This window comes from Monomorium pharaonis, chromosome 1, assembly GCF_013373865.1.
Source record: "Monomorium pharaonis isolate MP-MQ-018 chromosome 1, ASM1337386v2, whole genome shotgun sequence".
Classification (NCBI taxonomy): Eukaryota; Metazoa; Arthropoda; class Insecta; order Hymenoptera; family Formicidae; genus Monomorium; species Monomorium pharaonis.
Window position 1 is genome coordinate 12563583 of NC_050467.1, and position 27154 is coordinate 12590736.

General features: G+C 31.4%; 1 protein-coding gene across 2 annotated transcripts in view; it reads left to right on the forward strand.

Moving 5' to 3' along the window:
• Nucleotides 1-1837: 1837 nt before the first annotated feature.
• Nucleotides 1838-27154, forward strand: part of LOC105831121 (prisilkin-39-like) — a 97952-nt gene continuing 72635 nt past the window's right edge. For both annotated transcript variants that reach the window (XM_036291924.1, XM_036291930.1), the window contains exons 1-2: nt 1838-1963; nt 2042-2164. In XM_036291924.1, coding sequence (XP_036147817.1) covers nt 1882-1963; nt 2042-2164 — 205 coding nt within the window. In that variant the 5' untranslated portion in view covers nt 1838-1881. The remainder of the gene's footprint in view (nt 1964-2041; nt 2165-27154) is intronic.

Sequence of the window (27154 nt, forward strand, 5' to 3'; positions counted from 1 at the left end):
GAGAGCTACCATCAAATCTCTAAGAGCCTATGAATACAGTTTCCGTGTCTGTAACATTAATATTGACTTTTGTCTTATACATATCTAGCACGTTTTTAACTTTTAACCCACCACTTTTGTAGAAACTACAAAAAAATACTGAATACTCGGGGAGACACTTTTGTAGAAACTACAAAAAAATACTAAAATTGGAATACTGTTGTAAATTTTTGTAGTTTTTTAGAATTTTGTAAAAATTTTTCCGCCAGGGTATGCCTTAATGTTTTGAAGAAAAATAGAGAACCGTTGAAATATTAGGCTTTGGACTTAAAGTTAAACCAATGAAAAGAGAAAAAACTTCCCATCAAACACCAAGTTACATGTAACGTATCTGTTAGTTGTAATTTCCCACTCAACAATGTAATTGTAATATAACACGTGTGTTATATTGCAATTATATTATTGAGTGGGAAATTACAACTAACAAGCACGTTACATGTAACTTTGTGTATATATACTTGTGTATATATGGGAGAACGCTACGTTACTATCAGACTGTTCGTGAAGTTCGCAAACGCTATCAACGCTAACGCTACCCATGCACTACCTCGAAAGGAAGTGCGTTGGTAGCGAGCAGTTATGACGTATACAGTTGCTTTTCAACGTATTTTGCCATTTTTATATAAAAAATTATAATTATAATTATTTATTATTTATTATTATTATTATATATTAATTTAAATAATAAATTGTTTTGACTGGATTTCACTATAAAGAACGCGCATTAGACGTAACGTCTTCAGATATGTCGATAGGCTACATTTGGTCGCGTGAAAGATGTCTAATGTATATACTAAATATTTTCTTAAATGTAAATGAAAAGTGGCAAAAAGTTGCATAAGTATGTTAAAGGGGAGCGGTGCACTCAGTTCAAATGGACACGATATCTTGCGCACGGTTCAAATGACTACGGTGCATTTGCACACTGTGTATTTGGACACAAAAGAAATTTTATTAAAAATTTACACCAGTTACATGCACACGTAAAATTTGGTCACCAGATATTTGCACACGAAAAAATGCCCACCGTTCACTTGGACATGTAAAAGTTGCACACCAGTTGCGTCGGGAATTATTTGTTGTCTTAGGTTTTTTTCCACTAGCGCCTGCAAGACACGATCATAAGCAAATCACTTAAATATGTCATATTTTTCTTTTTTTATAAGTTTCTTTCCTTAAATTTTTTCTTGACTATTTTCTTTTGTTACCCAACCGATTGAATAAATTGTTCTTTTTTTTGTTAAACCGAGTGTGTAATACTTTTTTTGACCTATCGCCTAATTCTGGTAAATGTCCTATTTCGCCCTATTTCTGTCACTCTGCTGTTAAGTAGAGCTGGCTGGCCCTCGCAAATGGATTAAGGCTGATATTCGTGGAGTTTGTGTTGCAAATTGATATCGCCGGTGTGCACATCTGATGCCCAACTTGTTTGTTTGGTAAGATGGCCAAAATCCATACGAGAGACGGATAAATTCTTTTCCGTTTGATCACTCGTGAAAAAACCCACAATATATACACACACATATAGATAATATAATTAAATTAAATGATTTGTAAATCACGACAACATTTAAAAATTAATACATTTGACGAAAATGAAAAAATAAAATAAGATTTTCATAGAAAAATTTGCACTAAAAACGATTAAATAGGTACTTAAGTTAGGATTTAAATATATGTGCATCTAATAAATTTGTATGTAATATTTAGTCCAATAGATATTAAGCAATTTATGCAAAAATAACAGTGTTGTCTTAGCTAGGTAATCTTTCAAAGTTTATTATTCTTACAAACTTTTTATATTATTTATTTATAAAGTTTATTCATTTTTGTTCCAGAAAAATGTTTTCACGCTCCGTGTTTAATTTTTTTTTTGGAGCTTTGCTAATAATTGCCGTTATTCCGGATGGGGCATCTTATAACAGTAACTATAAATAATTTTTTTATTGATTAAAATTATAATATTTATAAGAAAAAATATTTTATTTCTTTATTCCTGCAGAATACGGAAGAACCTGTAAAGATATTGGCTGTCGTAGCGATGAAATGTGTGTGATGGCTGAGGATCCTTGTACTGCTTATACAGATAAATGCGGACGATATCCAACATGCCGGAAAATAAGTGGTATGAAATGACCATATAATTTATCTCAACAATTTCAACAATTAATTTCAACAATATTATAAATCAAGAGACTATTTATTTACAAAAATATATACATATGTTCACATTCACGCATGTATATAGGGTGATTCAGAATGATTCAGGCGTAGAACTTATACTACTGGAAGGGCAATAGCGTATACCGTCCGTATGCCGAAAATGTGTCCAACATCTGTGCGATAGGTAGAACAAGGATAGGTAGAACATGACTTGACACTTCTTGGATACACTTGTACGGGTTCTTTTCTCCTTCCAGTAGTATAATAAGTTCTGTGGGAGTTATGGGGTTATAGGGTCATGGAGTTTTTGAGGTTATAAGGTTTTAGAATTATGGGGTTTTAAGATTACGTGATTGAGGGGTTAAAGGGCATAGTTGTTTCAAACATATTGATTTTCACTGCTTGAACGCGCATAAGTCTCTTTCTCACTGGGTTATGAGGTTTAAGGGTTATGGGGTTTTAAGGTTATGGGGTTGTGGGGTTGATGGGATATATGATTATGGGGTTTTGTTTGGATTTTTATTGAATTGTATGATTTTTAGCCTATTTTTTGAGGTTACGAAAAAACCGGACGTGATGGAATTATTTGGACGGGAGCAGCCCAGATGCGCATAGTAATAAACGGACACAGCAGGCTGAGTAAAACGGACATAGTAACAAATGCGCATTTGGTCCGTGCGCATTTGGTCTGTGCACATTTGTTACTGTGTCCGTTTGGTCTGTGTCTGTTTGTTACTGTGCGCATGTGGGACTCACTCATTTGGACTCCGGATTCGGTTTCAGCATGCTCGATTACATATAGTAAGATGAGTCAGGTACCCGCAAACAAAATTTTGATTTTTTTTGTGGAGCTGTGTAATCGTTTTTTATCGTTGTCTTTATAACATTTGGATTCTGCGTCGTGATATCTCCTCTTATAGGATACGTAGAGAAAAAATAAAAATAGTTTTTTATATAAATCGACCCCAATCTTTCGATTGAGCCTAGTTAGAACTCGATCCGTTTAGCCGTTTCTGAGAATCCGATAATCTCGAGTGCTCGCAAGTCGTGTACTCGCGTAAAGAGCACGGTCGGGCTCGCGCTGCGCTTTCACTTGGCGCGAGTTACTACCGTGTCTCTTGATAGGAGATATTTCAAGGAGGGAACAATTATTTCGTAATTTCGCCGGACATAACATTCTATTGTTTTTTATCATATTCGAATTAAACGATTAAAACTTTATCTGATTGTGGGTACTTTCCCAGAGAACATTATGACGTCTTAAAGACGTCTAATATTTCTATAAGACGTCTTATAAAACTATCAAAAAGGCGTCTTTTAAACGTCTTTAAGACGTCTTATGACCCGATTCAAGACATTTTTAAGACGTCTGAAAGACGTCTAATTTTTTTTATTTATGACGTTTTATAGACGTTCTATTTTTGTCAAATTTATGACGTTTTGTCTTATATAAAAATTATTTTAGACATTTCAAAAAAATTTCTACAAAATTCTAAAAAACTACAAAAATTTACAAAAGTGTTCGAGCATTTTTTTGTAGTTTTTACAGAAAAATGCTAAATTTGAAACACACTTTTGTAAATTTTTATAATTCTTTAGAATTTTTTTGAAAAATTTTTCCGCCAGAGATTTCAAAAGCTAGGTTTATTATTTTTTATTTTTAATTATTTTAAATAAAATACTTTATACTTATATTTTATTATTTTTATTTTATTATTAAAAAATTTTTTTTATGAATAAAAAATTTTATATTATATATTTCAATTTTATTTTATGTTTTCGTGATTGGAAATTATAGAATTTTACAGAGATACTGGATTCACTCACATTTTATAGCAACTTAAGCGCAACACTATTATCATCCGGTTTATTAATTGTCAAACTGTTGTCAGAAACGTTGTCAGAAAGGTTAATTATTTCCAATAACAGTCTACACACGCGATACGTACGAGAGTTAAAAAATTGTGTTGTATTAACGTATCCACACTCGGCTGCGTTACACAGCAAACCGGGACAAAACGTTTCAACACACACGCGATACGTGCCAGAGTTCAAAAAATTGATACGGGATAAGCACATCGATCAACTTGATCGCATCACACGGCAGATTTGGTTATGTGCATCATTCGACGTCTTAAAAACGTTTTTCTAAGACGTCGTAAAGACGTCTAAATGGCGTCTCAAATAAGATATCTTTAAAAAAGACGTATTTTAGACATCTTAAGAGAGACGTCTAAAATAAGACGTCATAAAGACGTCTTTTGGTAAAGTCTTAAAGATGTCTTTTTTAAGACGTCTTAAAGACGTCTTTTAGACATGCGTGTTGTCTGGATTTCCTATGTGATTTTATCTGGTTATCTTACTGAATAGAAAAATTATGATTTAAAGTCTATATAAATTATTCGGATAATTCTATATTCAGATAAAGTTTTAAGCGTTTAATTCAAACATGATAAAGAACGATAGAATAAGTAAAAATAATACGATAAATTTTGCTTAGCATTAACGAGCCCTTTGTTTGAACGATAGAATGTCCGACGAAATAACGAAATAATTGTTTCCTTTGTGAAATATCTCTTATTATATAAACAATAATAGAAATGATTATTGTCCTATAACATATATTTGATAGAAACATATAGGGATAATTTCAGATTAATTTATATAGACTTCAAATCGTAATTTTTATATTCAGTAAGATAACCAGATAAAATCATATAGGAAAGTACATATTCAGATAAAGTTTAAATCGTTTAAGTTAAATACGATAAAAAACGATAAAAATGTTATGTCCGGCAAAATTACGAATAGGAAATAATTGTTCCTTCTCTGAAATATCTCCTATTATATACACAACGATAGAAAACGATTATTATTCTATATGTATTTGATAGAGATGTATAGGGACAATTGCCGATTAATTTATATAGACATTAAATCGTAATTTTTAGATTCAGTAAGATAAGATCATATAGAAAAGTATCCATATTCAGGTAAAGTTTTAATCGTTTAATTCAGATACGATAAAAAACGATAGAATTTTATAACTTTTCTATCTAGCATAAAATCTAGTGTCCGATTAAATTATAGATTTAGATAAAATTATATTAATTTTCTATCAAATTTCTATATGTTTCTATCAATTTTTATTGAATTTTTTGAATAGGGATAATACACTGGCGCAAAAAAAAACGGGAGAAAATTTCTGACCGAATTTATAGGCAACTTTCCCCTATAACCATTTCTGCTGTGACAAATGTTGGCAACAGATTCTGTTGCCAAAAAGGCGACAAATGAGAAACATATCTTGTCATTGCAAACACTATTAGCAGATATTCAGCAAATATTTAGCAACGTCTGTCATCAGAATACATGACAAAATAATAGTGAACTGCGAGCAGATTTATTGAAAGTATTGATAACAGATTGACGACAAACACCAAAGTGAAAACAATGTCAGCAAATTGCCTGTAGAAATGCAACAACATTTGTGTGTCAAAGTACGCGACAGATTGATACCAGAAATGCAGCAGATCTGTCGAAATGTCAAATTGGCAATAAAAAGTGCGGCACCGTCAATAGGCGGCTTACTTTCTCGGGAGTAAAATGCAGTCAACTCGCTACATAAAGACCACTCGCAACGCGACTAAGGTATACAAAAATTATCTTCCTTCGCTGCACCTGCGGAGGAGTCCGATGTGACGGAAGACCGCCACATTATACTTTTATGATACAGAACTGGTAGTATTTTCATTTTTTTGGGAGTGAGATTTAACTACAAAGAAATTTAATGAAATTAATTGCACCTAGAATAGATGATATACCTGCGATATAAAGGGAGAAAATAGATAGGTCAATTGAGACCCTCCTATAGGAAATATTAGATGCTAAGGAGAGGGTTGGGTAAATTATTTAATCTGTTTTTACTCCTGAATTAATAAATCTTCTCAGGAGATTGCTTACATCGATTCTCAAATAAAATTATAACTGTGATGAAAGAAGGAATGAAAAGATTCGACAAATCTGTCATCATTTATGAATACAGATCTGTTGCATATTTGGCGTAAATCTGCTGTGAGTTTACGTTGCAACATCTGTTCTCAATTTGCTGCGTGAATCTGTCATTGTATTGCTAGTGACAGGTCTGCTCTGGTGTTGCACCCAATTTGATATCAGGATTTGATAACAATTTTTGCTTGCAATTTGGGCGCACTCGAGGACACAGTAGGCCATGGTTTTGGCAATCTGATTCCGCAAGAAATTTTTAGCACTCTGCTGACAATTTGGCAGCAAATGGTTAGCTGGGTTTCAAAGTGGCGTATAACTTTGCGAAAAATCATCCAAATTATATGAATTTTTTTTTAATTAAAGGGCAAAGACTCTACTTTAAGAATCCTTAGGCGAAAGTTTAACTTGTTAAGTGTGACCTTTTTATATCATATGAAAACCATGTATGAAAAACAAACATATGTATTTTTTATTGAAAAAAGTAAAAGTTTGTTATCATTTTTCACAAGTTTTTCGTTAAAATCTTGCTAATATTAATCCAGATTTTTAAAGCGTATTCTTTACTAAGCAATTTAAGAAAAAATACATGTCAATACGATGTTTTTTGTTGATTATGCACGAGTTTGAAATTAGCACTGTATTTTAGAGTATTTTAGCGAATAAATACAGTTTTTTGGATACCATTTATTGAAATGATATCAATATATTGCACATTAATTTTATTCGTGTTTAACTCAATCATACTGTCGTCATCAGAATGACCCAATATACACTACGTGGAGGTTGACGGTTGGATTTTGCATATCAAGTGACCCTGAAAAGGACCGATTTTTTAAATGAAATTTTTATTTTTTATGTTGAGTATGTGTATGTTGTGTACATGTCTATGGGCATGTGTTTGTTTAATAATGGTGTTTCTTCCTCATTGTCTAATGACTTGTTGCAAATGGTCTTTTATGTTGATGCATGCTTGGATTTCTCGTTGCGGTATTTCATTCAAAATTCGCATTAGTAGTTCTATCAGTAGACAGGTCGTGGAAATTAGTTGGTGGTCTCTCCAGATATCTGAGCCATCGTCCCATTAAGTTCATAGGAGGATGAAACAGTTGACGGTGTTGTTGAGTTAGCGCTAAAAGTCAAACTCTGCTGCGTGAATGCAGACCTGCCTTGTGTAAATGATTTCTGATAATTACGTCAAAAATTCTTCCAAGATTTGACGGTCTTCTCTAGGTGTAGTAATTCGTCTCTGACCAGAACCTTCACGACGATCAAATCTTCCTCTTTCTTGGAAATTTTTCCGAGCACGGAAAATTGTAGAACGAGGAATTTGCATTTTTTCCGCAACATACCGTATTTCCTTCTTGTAAAAGGGCAACAATTTGCGCATGTTGAACTTCAATTAAATGCTGCGGCATTTTATATTCGAAATCAAAACGTTTTAAATCAAAATCTGATTTTCAGTAAAGATAATTCTGTATAAAAAAAAGTTTTTTTTCTTCAAAACAAAACATAACTTTTGCGATTTGTTATTCAAGACCTGAAATTCACTTGCTAATTTTTAACACGAGATTATTTCAAAATCTGTATTTCGAAAACAGTTATCAATAAACTTCGGATTATATGCACAAAAAATTTAAAATATATGCGCATATACAGGGTGTCCCTGAGCACCCACGCCAATGCTTGTAAAGAGGTAGAAGGGATCGAGACAAACATAAATACCCAATATTGTTTGGGTTTGGTTTACCAATAATCGAGATATAAATTTTTTTAATTGTGCGAATGAGAGCGCGCGGAAGGAAGAGCTCGAGCCGCTCGAGCCGTAGCACGGCCCACTGTCTCGAGTATTGGCGCCGGCGGCCGGGGGGAAGAGGGAGAGTCGCGCCGCTCTGTGCTTCGCTGCTCCCACGTCTCACCGCACCGCGTCTAGACTCGCATCAATGGCCGCTCTCGCGTCCCACCGCACCGCGCCATGACTCGCGTCGTTACACACATTCATGACAAATGACATAATTATGAATATAGTAAATTAATTAAAATTTTTGGTACATTCACGATAGATTCTTTCTTTTTCTTAAATATCTTATTTACAGTATCATACAATTCTAACTTTGTTTCTTATCGAATTGTATCGTACTGTTAAATCTTTGATAACGAAAACATTGATAAAAAATTATCCTAAAATTCACGATTGATTCTCAAATTGAGTTTTTTTATACGTGTATTATAATATTTGCCACATCAAGTTCTCTCATCGTTATCTTTTTCTTTTACACCCTGTATATGCACGGATTTTTACAAATATATGTCAAAAATATGCAAAAATTTGTTAAAATTTGCAAAGAATATGCAGATATATATTTATAAATATTTTATTTAATTGGGTATTTTTATATTTCAAATCTTTAGGAACAGATGCAACGTAAAATAGGAAATAAAGAAGCTTTAATCAAATAATATATTTTACAAATACAAAATGAATAATGACGATATTTAAAAATACAAACTATTTGTACATATAAACTTATATTTAAACTGACTTATACTTATGAAATATAAAAATACAATTTTTTTATTGTGTGTAAGAGTTAAAACAATATATTATTAAATGTTTTTCAAAATTTTCCAAAAGAAATCTGTGTCTTCTATCTGAAAACATATATTTAAAAATTGAAAAAGAGCGTTCAACATTTACAGATGTTATTGGGGCATATTTAAGGTTACTAATTAATTGAGGAGTAAGAAAATTTATGTCGTTACTATCAGTAATTATTTCGCTTTTCAAAATTTTGTTAACTTTAGTTAATAGCTTGTAATCTATTTTTTTTTTCAAAACGTCGTTTAATTTTGTAAAAATTGTCGCCCCGATATTTCCATTAACATTTTTACATGAAGTTTCGAACTCTTCAATTAATTTAATTGATTCTGACAAGCTCATTCCTTCTTTTTCCAATTTCTCAATTATTTTTGTCACAAAACATAATTGCTTTTAATAAATCCAAGTTGTTGTTGAATTTCGGATTTCTTAAATAATTTTATACAATTTTCAATTGCAATGTTTGAATCCGATTCCGTAAGAGCAAGAATAACATTCATTACGGGATTATAATTATCTGCATAAAAAAGAGCTGCCAACAATCATGTACCCCATCTTGTTATTATAGCTTCAGGAGGAAGTGGAGTATTGGAAAGTTGTTCTTTGTAAAATTGAACCCGTAGAGAAGCTTCTAAAAATATTTTTTTTTACGTTTTTAATCATATCATTAATTAGTGGAAATTGATTCCTAATTTCTTTAGCTACGCGATTGAGACTTCGAGCTAAGCAAGTGACGTGGATTAAATTTTCATAAAATATTTTTAAATTTTGGCCAGCTTTAATCATATATGGTGCGGCATCGGACACTAACAGTAAAATTTTTTGAGAACATGCTCGGGTAAAAAAAAATTTGACAATCCGTCTTGAATAAAGCGAGTTATTGTTAAATTATTTGTTTTTTCAAGCTGTTTTGAATTGCTTAGAAAAGAATGAACTTTAAGAATCTGAATTAATATTAGCAAGATTTTAACGAGAAACTTGTGCAAAATGATAACAAACTTTTACTTTTTTCAATTAAAAAACACATGTTTGGTTTTCATGCGATACAAAAGGTTCGCACTTAACAACCCAGACAACACGCTTGTCAGAATGAAAACTTTAAGAGAACTTTTTTAAGAAAACATTTAGATATCTTGAAAATGATGTCAAAATGGTAACATTTACCAGAGACGTCTACTAAAAGAGGTCTTTAAGATATCTCATTGAAGAGTCTTACTTAAGTTTCTTGAAAATGTTAACCTTATGTCATCAGTTAAATGATATCAGCTTGGTATCTCATAAAAGATATCACAATGCTGTCCGATTTTTGAACCGTCCATGCGCGTCGTAGTTAACTCAGAAATCAGACAACACTAAGAGGTCTTTGAGATATCTGATTGAAGAATCTCATTTAAGTTTCTTGAAAATGTTATCCTTATAACATTAGCTAAATGATATCAGCTTGATGTCTCATAAAAGATATCACAATGCTGTCCGATTTTTGAACCGTCCATGCGCGTTGTAGTTGACTCACAAATTAGATAACATTATAATATCTTAAATGAAAAATCCATTTGATATTATTTAAAAATTATCATAAAGATAATGTTTTCAAAAATAACGGTTTGCCTACAATTACTGTGCACAAAAAATGCACAAAATCTAAATTTGTCATGTACTAAACAAAAACAGAATAATAAAACCATCTAATTAACCATTTGAACGCTTCAAACTATTAATGCTAAAAATAGATCGCAATTTCCATCAAATTATTAAGGCTATGGAAAAAGATAAATTTAACAATATGAAATTAATAAGTAAATAAATTAATGCTATTTATTTCTAATGTTTTGCAAAATTTAATTGTTTTTATAAAAAATAATATACTTGCGTCAGTTTATACCATATTAGTATTATATGTATAAGACAATAACAAGTACCCATATCGATAAATCAAATTGGTATAGCAGATAGAGTACAAGGTTCGTCATCCTAAGGTTCCGAGTTCAAACCTACCAGCGGCAAGTAAGAATAAAATAATTTAATTTAAATTTAATTAATCAATAAAAATTTGTCCTGAATTTAGTATGTTACTGTTGATAAAAATAATTTTTAAAAAATGAATTTTTATTTTATTTTTTTATCTTTAGTTGTAGTTTAAAAATATCTGATTTAAGAAATCTATTAGATATCCGATTTAAGAATTTTTTTAGATATCCGATTTAAGAAATTTTTTAGATATCCGATTTAAGAAATCTTTTAGATATCAGTTTTATGATATCTTTCTGTTCTCAAAAAACGGCGCATTGGTTAACATTCTGACATCATTATGTTATCTTTTAGAAGTCTCTTTATGTTATCATTTTCAGAAACAAGATATCTTTTAGAGATCTTTTTGACAACGTATTGTTCACTGGGAAATCAAACTTTCGCGTAGGGATTCTCAAAGTAGAGTCTTTGCCCTTTAATTTAAACAAAAGTACATGTAATTTGGATGATTTTTCGCAAAGTTGCATCACTTTGAAAATTGCCTAAAAATCGGTCAAAAATTTTGTTTCGTTTTTTTTTGCGCCAGTGTATATACATTTAATATTTTAAATAAAATAATATTAATTTATAATTTTTAATGATTAATTACATTACATATAATTGCAACCACAACAAATTTAAATTATTACAATAATTAAAAATAATAATTAAAAAAAAATTAAAATGTATACTTTTAATCCTTCTTTACTGTAGCTAAATAAAAATATTGTTTTCTTTTTAGTACTTACAATTTTACCGCATGCTCTACAGAATATTTTATCTCCATCTAGTACAAGCTCTGGATATGGCTTAATCCATGATAATATCTTGTCGGATATATTTATTTTGTCAATAATTTATTGAATATTTATAATTTCATTTACTTCACACAAAGTCTAACGAACGAGTTCTAACAGAAGAAGGATTAGAGCTTCAGCGTCAAGAACAATACTTTTGGATGGTTCAACCTAAGTATTATATACTAAGGCCCGGTTCCACAACTCACGGTTAAATTAACTGGCCAATTATTCCATTGGAATTGACCAATCGTATTTGTTAATTTTGCTTAACGACAAATACGATTGGTCAATTCCATTGGAATAATCGGCCAGTTAATTTAACCGTGAGTTGTGGAACCGGGCCTAAGTGTGTCAAATTCAACTCAAGTAATGTATACTAAGTGTGTCAAATTTAGGGAGCGTCCCAGATGCGCACAGTAATAAACGGACACAGCAGGCTGAGTGAAACGGACACAGTAACAAACGGACACAGACCAAACGGACACAGTAATAAACGGACACAGTAACAAACGGACACAGACCAAATGCGCACAGAGCGAAACGGACACGGACCAAATGCGCACACTGCACATGCGCACACTGCACGTGTGCAAGGACCAAATGCAATCCATGTACATTGCAAACAGAGTAAAGTCCACATAGGTTAGCGACTTGGACGGGGTGGGTGCGGGAGGGGGGCCGAAGGCCCCCCTTGAACCCTCCCCGTGTGTGTGTGTGTGTGTGTGGGTGTGTGTGTGTGTGTGTGTGTGTGTGTGTGTGTGTGTGTGTGTGTGTGTGTGTGTGTGTGTGTGTGTGCGTGCAAAGCATTCACTGCATCACATGGGTTTGCGACTTTCCGTGTATGCATTTGGTCCGTGCGCATGTGCAGCATATTTCTGAAATTTTTAAAGTTTATACTCACACACATAAATTAACTTCTCTACAAAAATAGTAATATCTAAATATTTTGCGCCAATTATAAGAACAAATATTTTTATAGAAACTGAAACATTATTACTATTCTTTAGCTAGTTTTTATAATACAAAACAATTTTTTAGATTTATACTATAAAATAAGAGTATTAATTTGATTGTTTTAAGTTGGATTGTTTTAAGTTTGTCTTTAGATACAATTTCGTTAATTACGAAGTATTTTAATGATAAACTTAAGAAGATTCTTAAATATAAGATTAAACTCTAAATATTAGCTTTTTGTATTAAATTATTGCTTGCTGTGCGCCGATACGAGGCTGCTGAGCGCCAATACGAGGCTGCTGTGCGCCTGCAAAAAACAATTGTCAGGAAGCATATTGGCAAGAAATAAAAGAGATAATATTGAGCTGGCAAGTAAGTTTTAATACAAATAAATTATAAATATTAAAAATAAATACTTTAATACAAATAAATATTTTACTACAAAAACTTAGCGCTGCTAAACCGAATAATTTGCCAGCTCTTTCTTTTTCTTTTGTATGTGCATCTGAATGTGTGTGTGTGTGTGTGTGTGTGTGTGTGTGTGTGTGTGTGTATGTGTGTGTGTGTGTTTAGTGTTTTACATCACACAACATCTCATCTAATTCATCGACACAAGTGTAAAATCTTAATGAACAATGATTAAATAGATAAGATGTTAAAAATCATTAAATAAATTATTTAACCTCCACTGCACATGTCACTTGACACGAGCTGATCCGTGGCCCGAGCAACTTATGTGACCCATTACAAAATTGAAATAAAATAGCTCTCTCATTTTACATTAGTGTAGATGAGATATGAAATGTTGTATGATGTAGAAGAATTGTGTATTGATTAAATGTTGCTGTAATTGTCAATCAATATTAATAACTATTAATTGGATCTAACAAAATTTCAAATAAATGGTTTTAACAATACTATTTTTATTCTTTACTTTACTAGTAACGTATAATTATATCTTGCTGACAAAAGTAATACCTTGGTGATGGTGATAGTTCTTATCCTTACAACATTATCATTGACAATTACAGCAATAATACATATTTAACATCACGCAACATCTCATCTACCCCATCGACACAAGTGTAAAATATTAATGAACGATGATTAAATAGGTGTTAAAAATCATTAAATAAATTATTTAACCTCCACTACACATGTCACTTGACATGAGCTGACCCATGGCCCGAGCAACCTATGTGACCCATTATAAAATTAAAATAAAATAGCTCTCTGATTTTACATTAGTGCCGATAAGAGATGAGATGTTGTATGATGTAGAAGAATTGTGTATTGATTAAATGTTGCTGTAATTGTCAATCAATATTAATAATTATAAATTAGATGTAAAAAAATTTCAAATGAATGGTTTTAACAATACTATTTTTATTCTTTACTTTACTAGTGACATATCATTGACAATTACAGCAATAATATGTTATTCTCTAATTAATTTTACATTGATTATTAATGGTGTCAATGATTAATTAGTTGACAATTACAGCAATAAACCAATACACAATTTATCACATGCCATCTCATCTATTTTATAGACACAAGTGTAAAATCTTAATGTACTATGTTACTCTCTGATTAATTATTTCTTAATGTATTACTCTCTGATTAATTATTAATTTTACATTGGTGTCGATGATTAAATAGATGAGATGTTTAAAAAATCAACATAACCTCACACTATACATGTCACTTCGCGTGAGCTGGTAATACATGGCGCGAGATCCGATAATTCCGGGTGCTCGCAAGTCGCGTAGGAAGCGTCCTAGATACGCACAGTAATAAACGGACACAGCAGGCTGAGTGAAACGTACACAGTAATAAACGGACACAGTAACAAACGGACACAGTAACAAACGGGCACAGTGCGAAACGGACACAGTAACAAACGGACACAGTAATAAACGGACACAGTAACAAACGGACACAGTAAGGAACGGACACAGTAATAAACGGACACAGTAATAAACGGACACAGTAACAAACGGACACAGACCAAATGCGCATACTGCACATGCGCACGGACCAAATGCCATCTATGTACATTGCAAGCAGGGTAAAGTCCACATAGGTTAGCGACTTGGACGGGGTGGGTGCGGGAGGGGGGCCGAAGGCCCCGCTTGCACCCCCCCCCGTGTGTGTGTGTGTGTGTGTGTGTGTGTGTGTGCGCGCGCGCACGCGCGCACGCGCGCGCAAAGCATTCACTGCATCACATGGGTTTGCGACTTTCCGTGTATGCATTTGGTCCGTGCGCATGTGCAGTGTGCGCATTTGGTCTGTGTCCGTTTTTTACTGTGTCCGTTTGTTACTGTGTCTGTTTATTACTGTGTCCGTTTAGTCTGTGTCCGTTTGTTACTGTGTCCGTTTCACTCAGCTTGTTGTGTCCGTTTATTACTGTGCGCATCTGAGACTCACTCGTCGTGTACTCGCGTAAAGAGCATGGTCAGGCTCGCACTGCGCTTTCACTTGGCGCGAGCCGTGAAAGTTACCGTGTCTCTTGATTAAAAAAACGTAACGACACGGAAAACAGTAGACACTCATCGGTCGCGCGTTGGCAACAAGTCTCCAATTGAAAAAAAGTAATAACACGAAAAACAGGAGACACTCATCGCTCATGCATTGGCAACAAGTATCTAGATTTTCTAGATACGTGTAACTAAAAAGCGTGGCACTTTAATTTTTCCATCTTGGATAGATATTTTACGCATAAATTAGAAATTTATTCAATTTTATGTAATAAAATATGCAAAATTTATGTAAATATGCAAATTTTTTGAAAATATGCAAAACTTTAATAAATATGCAAAATATGCAAAAATTAATTAACGTTAATTAATTAAAAACATGATAATTTGTTCACATTATTAACGCTTTAGAATATGCAAAAAATAACAAATATACAATTTGCATATAATCCGAAGTCCAGTCATCAATTTACTGTAAATAAACAATTTACTTTCACGCAATAAATTTTTAAAATTTAGGTATTAACTATCTGAATATTATTAGTAATTGATTTTCTAGACATCAGAAATTTATCAACAATTTTTCTGCCTGTATTAGCTGTCTTTAAAACTACTTGACTTAATTGGCTTTCTATAAATCATTAATTTTCTTTTTCTTGTACGACTAAGAATTAAACAAAAGTACACATACATACACATAAACTCATAAACATTTACATAAAATGCAGTGCAACCACTGATCTGAGGAGGCTGCTAAAATGGCGAACCTTCTGTTAACTTCAGTGAAATTGGCGTGTCAGCTATTTACATCGAGTTTTGATACAATTTTGGTGGTAAATGATTGTATATCATCAAACATTCATCCCCTAAAAATTTCGAATTGAGATAAATTTTATTGCTGAGATATGAAGGGTTAAAGTTGATCAAGAGGCACGGTAGTGTCTCGCGCCAAGTGCACGCGCAGCGCAAGGCACCACCGTGATTCTTTTACGCGAGACGTCGTTTGCAAAAATTCGTAGTTATCGGATTCTCAATAATGACTGAACCGATGGATTTCTCAATAGGCTTAATGGATAACTCGCATCTGATTTATATAATAAAAGTGTTTTTATTTTTCCGTTACGTGACTTGCGAGCGGAGATATCGCGATTAAAATTTTTCGCTCAAAAATAAATTTGATTAAGAAATGCCATAGTCATCGTTATTATCGTGGTCGCCCGGCCAAGTGGTGGGGATTTGTACGTTTACTTTTTGTGCCGTCAGATGACTGTACGATCAGATGTTTAAACCTTGTATCATATATATTGTTGCGTTAGCAAGTCTGCCTCGCTCAATCACTCGCGCACTTCCGCATGAAATAACAAAGACACTCTCTCTTTCTGGTAAAACTCTTTAATGAGGCTTGAAAATACAAAGATCGTTCCAAGAAAAGATCAATCGAAATGTACCGAGCGTCCAGCGCGATCGTAACAATATCTCGAGGACGGTTACAGATATGAACTTAAGATAAGCACTAGTATTATCAGATGTCTTCGAGTTAATTAATTAATTAATTAAACCTTGTATCATGTATATCTCGAGAACGGTTGGAGATACGAACTTGGGATAAGCACTAGTACTATCAGATGTTTTCGGGTTAATTACTTAATTAAAATTTAATTATTAATTAATTAATTAAATTTTAAAACATGCAAATTTCGAGAACGGTTGGAGATACGAACTTGGGATAAGCAGTAATATCATCAGAACTTTAGAGAGTCAATGCTTGTCTAAAATTAATTAATTAATTAATTAAATCTTGTATCATGTATATCTCGAGAACGGTTAGAGATACGAACTTGAAATAAGCACTAGTATTATCCCAGGTAGCAAGCTCACGTCATTTTGACGTCCCAAAATGGTCATTTAATGACTATTCTTGACGTCACGAAATGACGCCCTTATGACGTTAAAATGACGGTCGAATGTCACAAATTCCTGACGTCATGAAATGTACCGTATTTTGACGTCACGGAATGACGTGAACAATATGTTGTCAAAAAGATCTCTAAAAGATATCCTGTTTCTGAAAATGATAACATAAAGAAACTTCTAAAAGATAACATATAATGTCAGAATGTTAACCAATGCGTCGTTTTTTGAGAACAGAAAGATATCATGAAACTAATATCTAAAAGATTTCTTAAATCGGATATCTTTAAACTGCAACTAGAGATAAAAAATAAAATAAAAATTTCATTTTTTAAAAATTATTTTTATCAACAGTACATACTAAATTTGGGACAAACTTTTATTTATTAATTAAATTTAAATTATATTATTTTATTTTATTCTTATTTGCCGCTGGTAGGTGTAGTTTTGAACCCGGGACCTTACAATTACGAACCTTGTACTCTATCTGCTACGCTAGTTTGAATCATCGATATGGGCTTGTTATTGTCTACATATACCTATACCCAGTGAGCAAAATGTTATCAAAAAGAGTTCTTTAAGTACTCAGGTTTGAGAGTTAGACATTCAACAACGCCATCTTGAAGATAACATACTGATGACAATAAGTCCTCTAATGCGTCGATTTTAGAGAGAAAAAAGACGTCATATAAATGACATCTAAAAGAATACTATAATTTGACTTCTCAAAATTGTCTAAAAAATGTTAATATTGAGAATTGTACTATTTTTTCCTTTTTAATTATATTACAATGTTAATAATAATAAATTTATAAATTATTATATATATAAACTTTATTTTTATTAATTATAAAATAACGCGTACATGTTTATATAAAAAATATTATATATAATAAACTATATAATTATATATAACAAACTATATTCTTATAAATCCCATTTGAATGATTTTTTTCTCATCTCTTGTTTCTCATACGTATATCTAGTCGCAAGTCTATATATTCTCAAAGATGTAAAGTTTATAAAAAATTGAAAATAAACGAAAAAAGTAATACTAAATAAATAATACAAAATCATCTAGCTTAGAGTATAAATTGACGACTATAAAATGCTTCCCCCTCCGTCCTTTAGTTTTTTATTCAATATTATCTGCATAATCTAAATTATTATATTAATCAGTTCAACTTTCCTAGATAGCACAGGACGTCCTCAGGATCATCTTGAATATGTCCCGGGATGTCCTGGGATCTTGTCAGGATATAATAGTTGTATTATTGTAAATATTTTATGTATAAATTTGACTTTTAAAGTAAGTTTAGAATGTTAAATTCTGTAATAGTATTAATATAAATTAAAATTTTACTCATGTCTTGAGGACATCCTTGGGATGTCCTGAGGATATATGTATTCTAGCTGAAAACGTTATTCTTAAAATATTGTATAAAGAGTTTCATTAGCTACAAAATGTCTGAAAATAAACTAAATATAATGACTGTATAAATACTAGACATTTTACATAGCCCAGAATGTTCTAAGAATATGATATTCTGAAAGTCCTCAGGACATCCTAAGACAGTTCTCAGGACATTCTAAAACAATCCTCAGGACATCCCAAGACAGTCCTTAGGACGTCCTAAGAGAATCCTCAGGACATCCTACGAAAGTCCTCAGGACATCCTAAAATAGTATTCAGGGACATCCTGGACGTATAGTAATTTTTAAAAAAGACGGGTAAATTAATATAGCAAGTGAGAAATCTTTGAATATCGTACGTATTTCTAGAATGTATTGCAAAATCAAATGTGTAAAAATGTTGACTTCAAAGTCAGATTGAATGTCTACATTTATTGAAACAATATGGCATATTAGCAATACTAAAAAATTATAAAAGATGACATTAAATAATTTTTTTATTTTATTTTATACAAACGGCGCAAAAACAGTTTTTTTAGGCCCGGTTCCACAACTCACGGTTAAATTAACTGGCCGATTATTCCTTTGGAATTGATCAATCGTATTTGTCGTTAAGCAAAATTAACAAATACGATTGGTCAATTCCAATGGAATAATCGGCCAGTTAATTTAACCGTGAGTTGTGGAACCGGGCCTTAATAAGTTATTCCACATGCTATTTCGCGCGCATATGTAAAAATGATTTTAAAAAACTATAAAACTTTATATTTATTTATAAAAATATAAGTTAACTATATATGTTTCATCCTTCTGACAATATCTACTGTAATGATCTATAACAAATATGTATGCATAAACAAGAAATGGATCATCACGAAGCGTTAGGAAGCGTATGATCTTCGAAGTCACGCATCGTCGGCGATGGTTGATACTTGGATGGGTGACCGTTTTCTCGGGTACAGAGATTAAACATGCTTTAACAGGTACAACTGTCGCTGAAACATGTATAGTCTCTTCTTCCTCTTACAAAATTATCGTAGAGATAATTTGAACTTTTAATTTTTTGTTAAAGTTTTTTTTCAATTCTCAAAAACTGTTAAAAATACTTAGAAATATTTAAAAAATTTTCTAAATTAATCGGAATTTTTTATTTTTTAAATTTTTCTGAGAAACGTTTCAATTCTTATAAAAAATCGATACATTTATCAAAAATCCTAAAAAAAAAAAAATCTAAAAAATCTGACAAAAAGTGGTCATTGTTTGCTATTCCTGAGGATGTCCTGAGGAAATCCTATGATATCCTCAGAACATCCGATGGACTGTCCTCAGGATGTCCGATGGACTGTCCTCAGGATGTCCTGAGGAATAAAAAGTGGCGCTCGTTTGCTATTTCTCAGGATGTCCTGAGGACGTCCCGGGATAAAATCAGGATGTCCTCAGGATGTCCACGAAGTCCGTCCTGGACGTCCTGAGAACGTCCTAAGGACGTCCGTGTGCTATCTGGGTTGAGAGGAAAAAATGCAGAATGTGTACGAAATGCATTAAAATGCACTTCAACTGATACTTATTTGGCTCATCAAATGTCATAGACAGGCTAAAAAATGCTATCCAAAAATCACAAGAGGCACGAAATTTATTGACGTCTTTTAAATATGTCAGATTTATATAATAATAGTGTTATATTATTAATATTATGTATGCAATTTAGTAGCGTTATTATTTTTAATAAATTCATAACGCTATTAAATTGTAAACAAATATTAATAATATAATTTGTAAATTTTTCATATCAAATATAATATATTAAAAAAATATCTATTACGTTATTACTCCTGTACTTTTTCTTCCCTTCGTACACGTTCTGCAGTTTTTTCCTTCCAAAGTTGAACTGAATAATTTATATAATGTAGATAATATTGAATGAGAAACTAAAGAGAGAAAAGCATTTTATAGTCGTCACTTTATATTCTAGATAATACTAAGATGATTTAGTATTATTCGCATATTATTGTTATGCGCGACTTATAATACTAATGTAACAAAATAATGTAAAACAAATTCTTCTGTGATATGGCGCGAACGGTTACATATTTCTTCGTGATTCATGACGTTTTCTTTCTTGAGTTATTTGATCGCCAGCATGCTGTAGCCAGCTTTTGATGACGTTTTGAACCAAATGCAAAGAAGTATTGTTTTCACCGATGATTATTTCTGAAAAATTAGATTAATTTTGTAATAAAAATTAAAATTATAAAGTTATATAGTAATATATTTAATTTTATATGCATGTATGTATATAATTATTCAATTATATATTTTTGACAGAAATACCCAGTGAAAAACTAATGTAAAGCATATATCAAGGTAAAATCAATAAATTTAATATTTTCCATAGAAACATCCAGGCTGTTTTGATATTCGCTGATAGTAATAAAATTTTATACGTGATATAAAATTAAAAACTATAATTTTCCAGTGCTATCAGTGAATATCAGAATGCAACCATAATGTGAAACATGTACTAAGAGCTAATTAATGTGGAATTTATTTTGTAGCACTGCAAGTACCACATCAATTACCAGTAATGTAAGTATACATTCTCCTTGCTATGTGCTCTACATTTTATACTATTTCTGTCAAAAATGTATTATATTATTAAATTATTATTAAAGATTAGCACACAAACTTAAACATAACATGACATATGTGCTGCTGGCAAAGGACACCTAGCTTTTTAATAATGTTTTAAAAAGTCACTGACTTGTCATGTTATGTATAAGTCTGACATATTTAGGGCCACTTGCACCAAACTGTGATTAACCTAATCGTTGATTATTCCATTGGAATTGACCAATTGTATTTGTCGTTAAGCAAAATTAACAAATGCGATTGGTCAATTCCAATGGAATAATCAACGATTAGGTTAATCAATAGAGTTTGGTGCAAGTGGCCATTAAAAGTAATAAAACACACATAACAAAAATATTTATAATGATGTCAACAAATTTCATTCCTCTTGTTTGAATAGTATTTTTTTGTCCTGTCCATGACATTTGATAAGCCAAAATGTCAGTCAAAGTGCATTTTAATGCATTTCGTACATGTGGTTCTGCATTCTTCCCTCCCAAAGTGGAAATTATTTTTTTTTATAAAAAAAGTATTACATATATTTTTAAACGTTACATAGGTTATCAACTTTTGTAATTTTTAATATATCTTTTAATATATGTTTTAATGTATGTTTTAGGGCTAATTGTTCCAATTTATTGAAAACCTTTGAGAAGTACTCTATTTATCTATAATTTATTTAGAAAAAGGATAAAGACAAACGCATATGTTTACTCTTGATAAGTTGAAACAACAGGCCCTCAGTGTGTTACCTTTTATCGTTTTTGATTATTCCTCTCTTTTCTCCTTGCCAATTCCTAAAAAAACTTTCACAAAACTTCCACAATTAAAAGTATTACTTTTTAGGATATCTCACAGATCCAGGTTATGTTTTTTGAGAAACATCTTACAAGACATAACTCACTGATATCATTTTCCAGAGAAATTAACGAGATCTTTTAAAAGTTCTCTGAAAGACTTCTTTTTCTTAAGATTCTAGAGACATCTATAAATCGATATCATAAAGAGCTCTTTTAAAAGACATCTTGCAGAAAGATAACTTATTGATATCATTTTCAAGAGAAATTAATGAGGTCTTAAAAAAGTCCTCTCAAAGAATTCCTTCTCTCAATAATGCTCACTGTTCAGCAAACACAAAGTTACATGTAACGTGCTTGTTAGTTGTAATTTCCCACTCAATAATATAATTGCAATATAACACACGTGTTATATTACAATTACATCCCAGGTAGCAAGCCCACGTCATTTTGACGTCTCAAAATGGTCATATCTGGTCATATGTCGTCAAAATGACCATTTTTTTACATGACCTAAAATTGACGTCATGATGACGTCATTTCAAAGTCATATTTCAGTCATGATCTGACGATTATTTTCCCAGACAGCACACATCCAAAATTGGGACATAAAGACGTCATTAAGATGTATTTTAGACATGGTCTAAAGCGGTGTCTATACAATGAGACTATAATAGACGGTGTCTATACTTTAAGGCGTAAGGCATAAGCATATTATATAAGCATATTATATTCAACTTTAAGAGAATTGTTTTAAGAAAACATTTAGATATCTTGGAAATAATTTCAAAATGGTCAAATTAACCATTTGAACGCTTCAAAGTCTTAGTGCTAAATAGATCGCAATTTCCATCAAATTATAAAGGTTATGGAAAAAGTTAAATTTAACAATGAAATTAATAAGTAAATAAGTTAATGCTATTTATTTTTAATATGTTTTGCAAAATTTAATTGCTTTTATAAAAAATAATATAATTGCAACAGTTTATAACATATAGGCCGGAATTCATAGTCGAATCTTATTCAAGTTCCAGCTTAAGCACGACCTTGAGACGTCAATGTTGTTATTTCATTGGTTAAGTAAGTCTCAAGTCGGCTCGAAGCTAGACTTAAGACAATGCTTGAACTTAAGATCGGTCTATGAATCCCGTCCATAGGTATATGTAGACAATAACAAGTACCCATATCGATGATTCAAACTGGCGTAGCAGAGTACAAGGTTTGTAATCCTAAGGTCCCGGGTTCAAAACCTACCAGAGGCAAGTAAGAATAAAATAAAATAATATAATTTAAATTTAATTAATTAATAAAAATTTGTCCCAAATTTAGTATGTACTGTTGAGAAGAATAATTAAAAAAAATGAAATTTTTATTTTATTTTTTTATCTCTAATTGCATTTTAAAGATATCCGATTTAAGAAATCTTTTAGATATTAGTTTCATGATATCTTTCTGTTCTCAAAAAACGACGCATTGGTTAACATTCTGACATTATATGTTATCTTTTAGAAGTCTCTTTATGTTATCATTTTCAGAAACAGGATATCTTTTAGAGATCTTTTTAACAACATATTGTTCACGTCATTCTGTCACGTCAAAATACGGTACATTTCATGACGTCAGGAATTTGTGACATTCGACCGTCATTTTAACGTCATAAGGGCGTCATTTCGTGACGTCAAGAATAATCAGTAAATGACCATTTTGGGACGTCAAAATGACGTGAGCTTGCTACCTGGGATTGTTAAGTGGGAAATTACAACTAACAGGTACGTTACATGTAACTTGGTGTTTGGTGGGTGGGATATGTTATAAACTGACGCAATTATATTATTTTTTATGAAAGCAATTAAATTTTGCAAAACATATTAAAAATAAATAGCATTAACTTATTTACTTATTAATTTCATTGTTAAATTTAACTTTTTCCATAACCTTAATAATTTAATGGAAATTGCGATCTATTTAGCACTAATACTTTGAAGCGTTCAAATGGTTAATTTGACCATTTTGACATCATTTCCAAGATATCTAAATGTTTTCTTAAAGAAGTTCTCTTAAAGTTGAATATAATATGCTTATACCCAAATAGCACTGGATGTTTCAAGGACGTCCATTTTAAGTCCAATTCAGGTCCGCATGTCCATGGACATAAAATGGACATTCATAGGATATCCATTATTGGAATTAAAACGGATGTTCTATTCAGAACGTCCTATGCTCGATATCTGATTTATGTCCGCACTTGGATCTTACTTTTATATAATCCATCTTTATTATTTTTATTATGTAATCTAAAAGAAATATTGTAAATTATATATATATATATTATTTACAATATTTCTAATTAACATTAATTTATAAATAATAATAAATTATATTATTTTTAATTTTTAAAAGGTTTATTTTAATTGTTTTATTTTTAGATATAATATGAAATATGTAATATAAAATAATACGTATTATTTTTTAATTTATTATTAACATTATTAATTATTGATATTTTTTTAAATGTTTGTTATAATATATTATTGTTTCTTTTTCGTTTTTTATTGTTTCGTTTTTTAATTTTCGTTTCTTTTTCTTTTTTTTCTTTTTCTTTTTCGTTTTTTTGTTGTTTCTTTTTCCGACCAAAAGAGGGATACAGCAATTGGTCTGAGTCAAGCGCTGTCTCTGACCTAGTTTACATCGAGCACTTGGTACGCGTATCAAATAGTAAATAACTAATGAATGTGTTTAATCATTGGCTGATCAGCTTAAATTCACTACTTGATACGCGTACCAAGTGCTCGGTGTAAATTAGGGCTGTCTAACCAGTAGCATAATGGGCGCTAGACAGAGAAAGAAATTGACTCGGACCATGTCTCCTCTTTGTCTTTCTGCCGGACACTTTTCAAGAGCTTTTTGCAGAAAATGCGCAGTTTATGCTTTATGTCGATGATTTTTACAAATTTTGGATTAACCCACTATTGCAGCAAGCTCTTTAATTGAAAATGGCCTAAAAGAAATAATCAAACCATAATAGGTCCAAAATTTGGTTTATTTCGAACTTTCTATGAATGTCCGAAATTGCGACAAACGTATATCCCATGGACGTCCATTAAAGGACTTTCTATGAACGTACAAAGTTGTGCCAAACGTATTTCCTATGGACGTCCATCGAATGTCCGACGGACCTTATTTGGACTTTTAATGGATGTCCGAATGTCCAGAAGGAGATATCCATTGGACATACAATGAATGTCCTTGTGCTATCTGGGTATAATATCCCAGACAACACGCTTGTCAGAATGAAAACTTTAAGAGAACTTTTTTAAGAAAACATTTAGATATCTTGGAAATGATGTCAAAATGGTAACATTTACCAGAGACGTCTACTAAGAGAGGTCTTTGAGATATCTGATTGAAGAGTCTCATTTAAGTTTCTTGAAAATGTTATCCTTATGACATCAGTTAAATGATATCAGCTTGATATCTCATAAAAGATATCACAATGCTGTCCGATTTTTGAGCCGTCCATGCGCGTCGTAGTTGACTCAGAAATCAGACAACACTAAGAGGTCTTTGAGATATCTGATTGAAGAGTCTCATTTAAGTTTCTTGAAAATGTTATCCTTATAACATTAGCTAAGTGATATCAGCTTGATGTCTCATAAAAGATATCACAATGCTGTCCGATTTTTGAGCCGTCCATTGTAGTTGACTCATAAATTAGATAACATTATAATATCTTGAATGAGAAATCCATTTGATATTATTTAAAAATTATCATAAAGATAATGTTTTCAAAAATAACGGTTTGCCTACAATTACTGTGCACAAAAAATGCACAAAATCTAAATTTATCATGTACTAAACAAAAACAAAATAATAAAAACCATCTAATTAACCATTTGAACGCTTCAAACTATTAATGCTAAAAATAGATCACAATTTCCATCAATTAAATTATTAAGGCTATGGAAAAAGATAAATTTAACAATATGAAATTAATAAGTAAATAAATTAATGCTATTTATTTCTAATGTTTTGCAAAATTTAATTGCTTTTATAAAAAATAATATAATTGCGTCAGTTTATAACATATTGGTATTATATTGTATAAGACAATAACAAGTACCCATATTGATAAGTCAAATTGGCGTAGCAGATAGAGTACAAGGTTCGTCATCCTAAGGTTCCGGGTTCAAACCTACCAGCGGCAAATAAGAATAAAATAAAATAATTTAATTTAAATTGAATTAATCAATACATATTTGTCCTAAATTTAGTATGTTACTGTTGATAAAAATAATTAAAAAAAAAATAAATTTTTATTTTATTTTTTTATCTTTAGTTGCAGTTAAAAATACGTCTTAATTACGTTTTTATGTCCCGATTTTGGATGCGTGTTGTCTGGAAAAATAATCGTCAAATCATGACTGAAATATGACTTCGAAATGACGTCATCATGACGTCAATTTTAGGTCATGTAAAAAAATGGTCATTTTGACGACATATGACCAGATATGACCATTTTGGGATGTCAAAATGACATAGGCTTGCTACCTGGGTATCATGAAACGCCCTCAAAAATCTATTTTTGTACAAAATAATTTTAATTTGGCATTACAAATGTGCACTACAAATGAAATTTTAATAAAATTGTCTTCCTCCAAAAAGAACAAAGAGTTTTTTTTTTCTACAAAAGTAATAATATGAAGAAAATGCGCCCACTATGAAAATGGATGTTCTACGAACTAAAACAACTTTTACAAATAATTATTTGTACAAATATTACAACTAAATATTTTAATACAAATTTTACTACAAAAACTTGGCGCCGCTAAACCGAATAAGTTGCCAGCTCTCTTTCTTTTTCTTTTGTGCGTGCATCTGAATGTGTGAGTGCGTGTGTGCGTGCTTGCGCGCGTATGCGTGTATGTGTGTATGTGTGTTAGTACATAATTTTGTTTATAAGGAAGCGATTTTTAATATCTCAGTCTCTTATGCGTACTTACGTCCGAATATGTTCTCTCTCTCTCTCTCTCTCTCTCTCTCTCTCTCTCTCTCTCTCTCTCTCTCTTTCTCTATCTCTCTTTCTCTCTATCTCTTTTTTTCTCACGCATACGTGTATAATGTTACACGTATATAATGCCATTACGTTTTCTATTGTAAAAAATTGTAATTTTAAGTAATTATTATATTATGCAAGTTAAATTATAAGAAAGCGATTTTGTATTAAAGCAAATTATTCGGTTTAGCGGTGCCAAGTTTTTGTAGTAAAATTTGTATTAAAATATTTATTTGTAATATTTGTACAAATAATTATTTGTAAAAGTCGATGTTTTAGTTTGTATGAACATCCATTTTCATAGT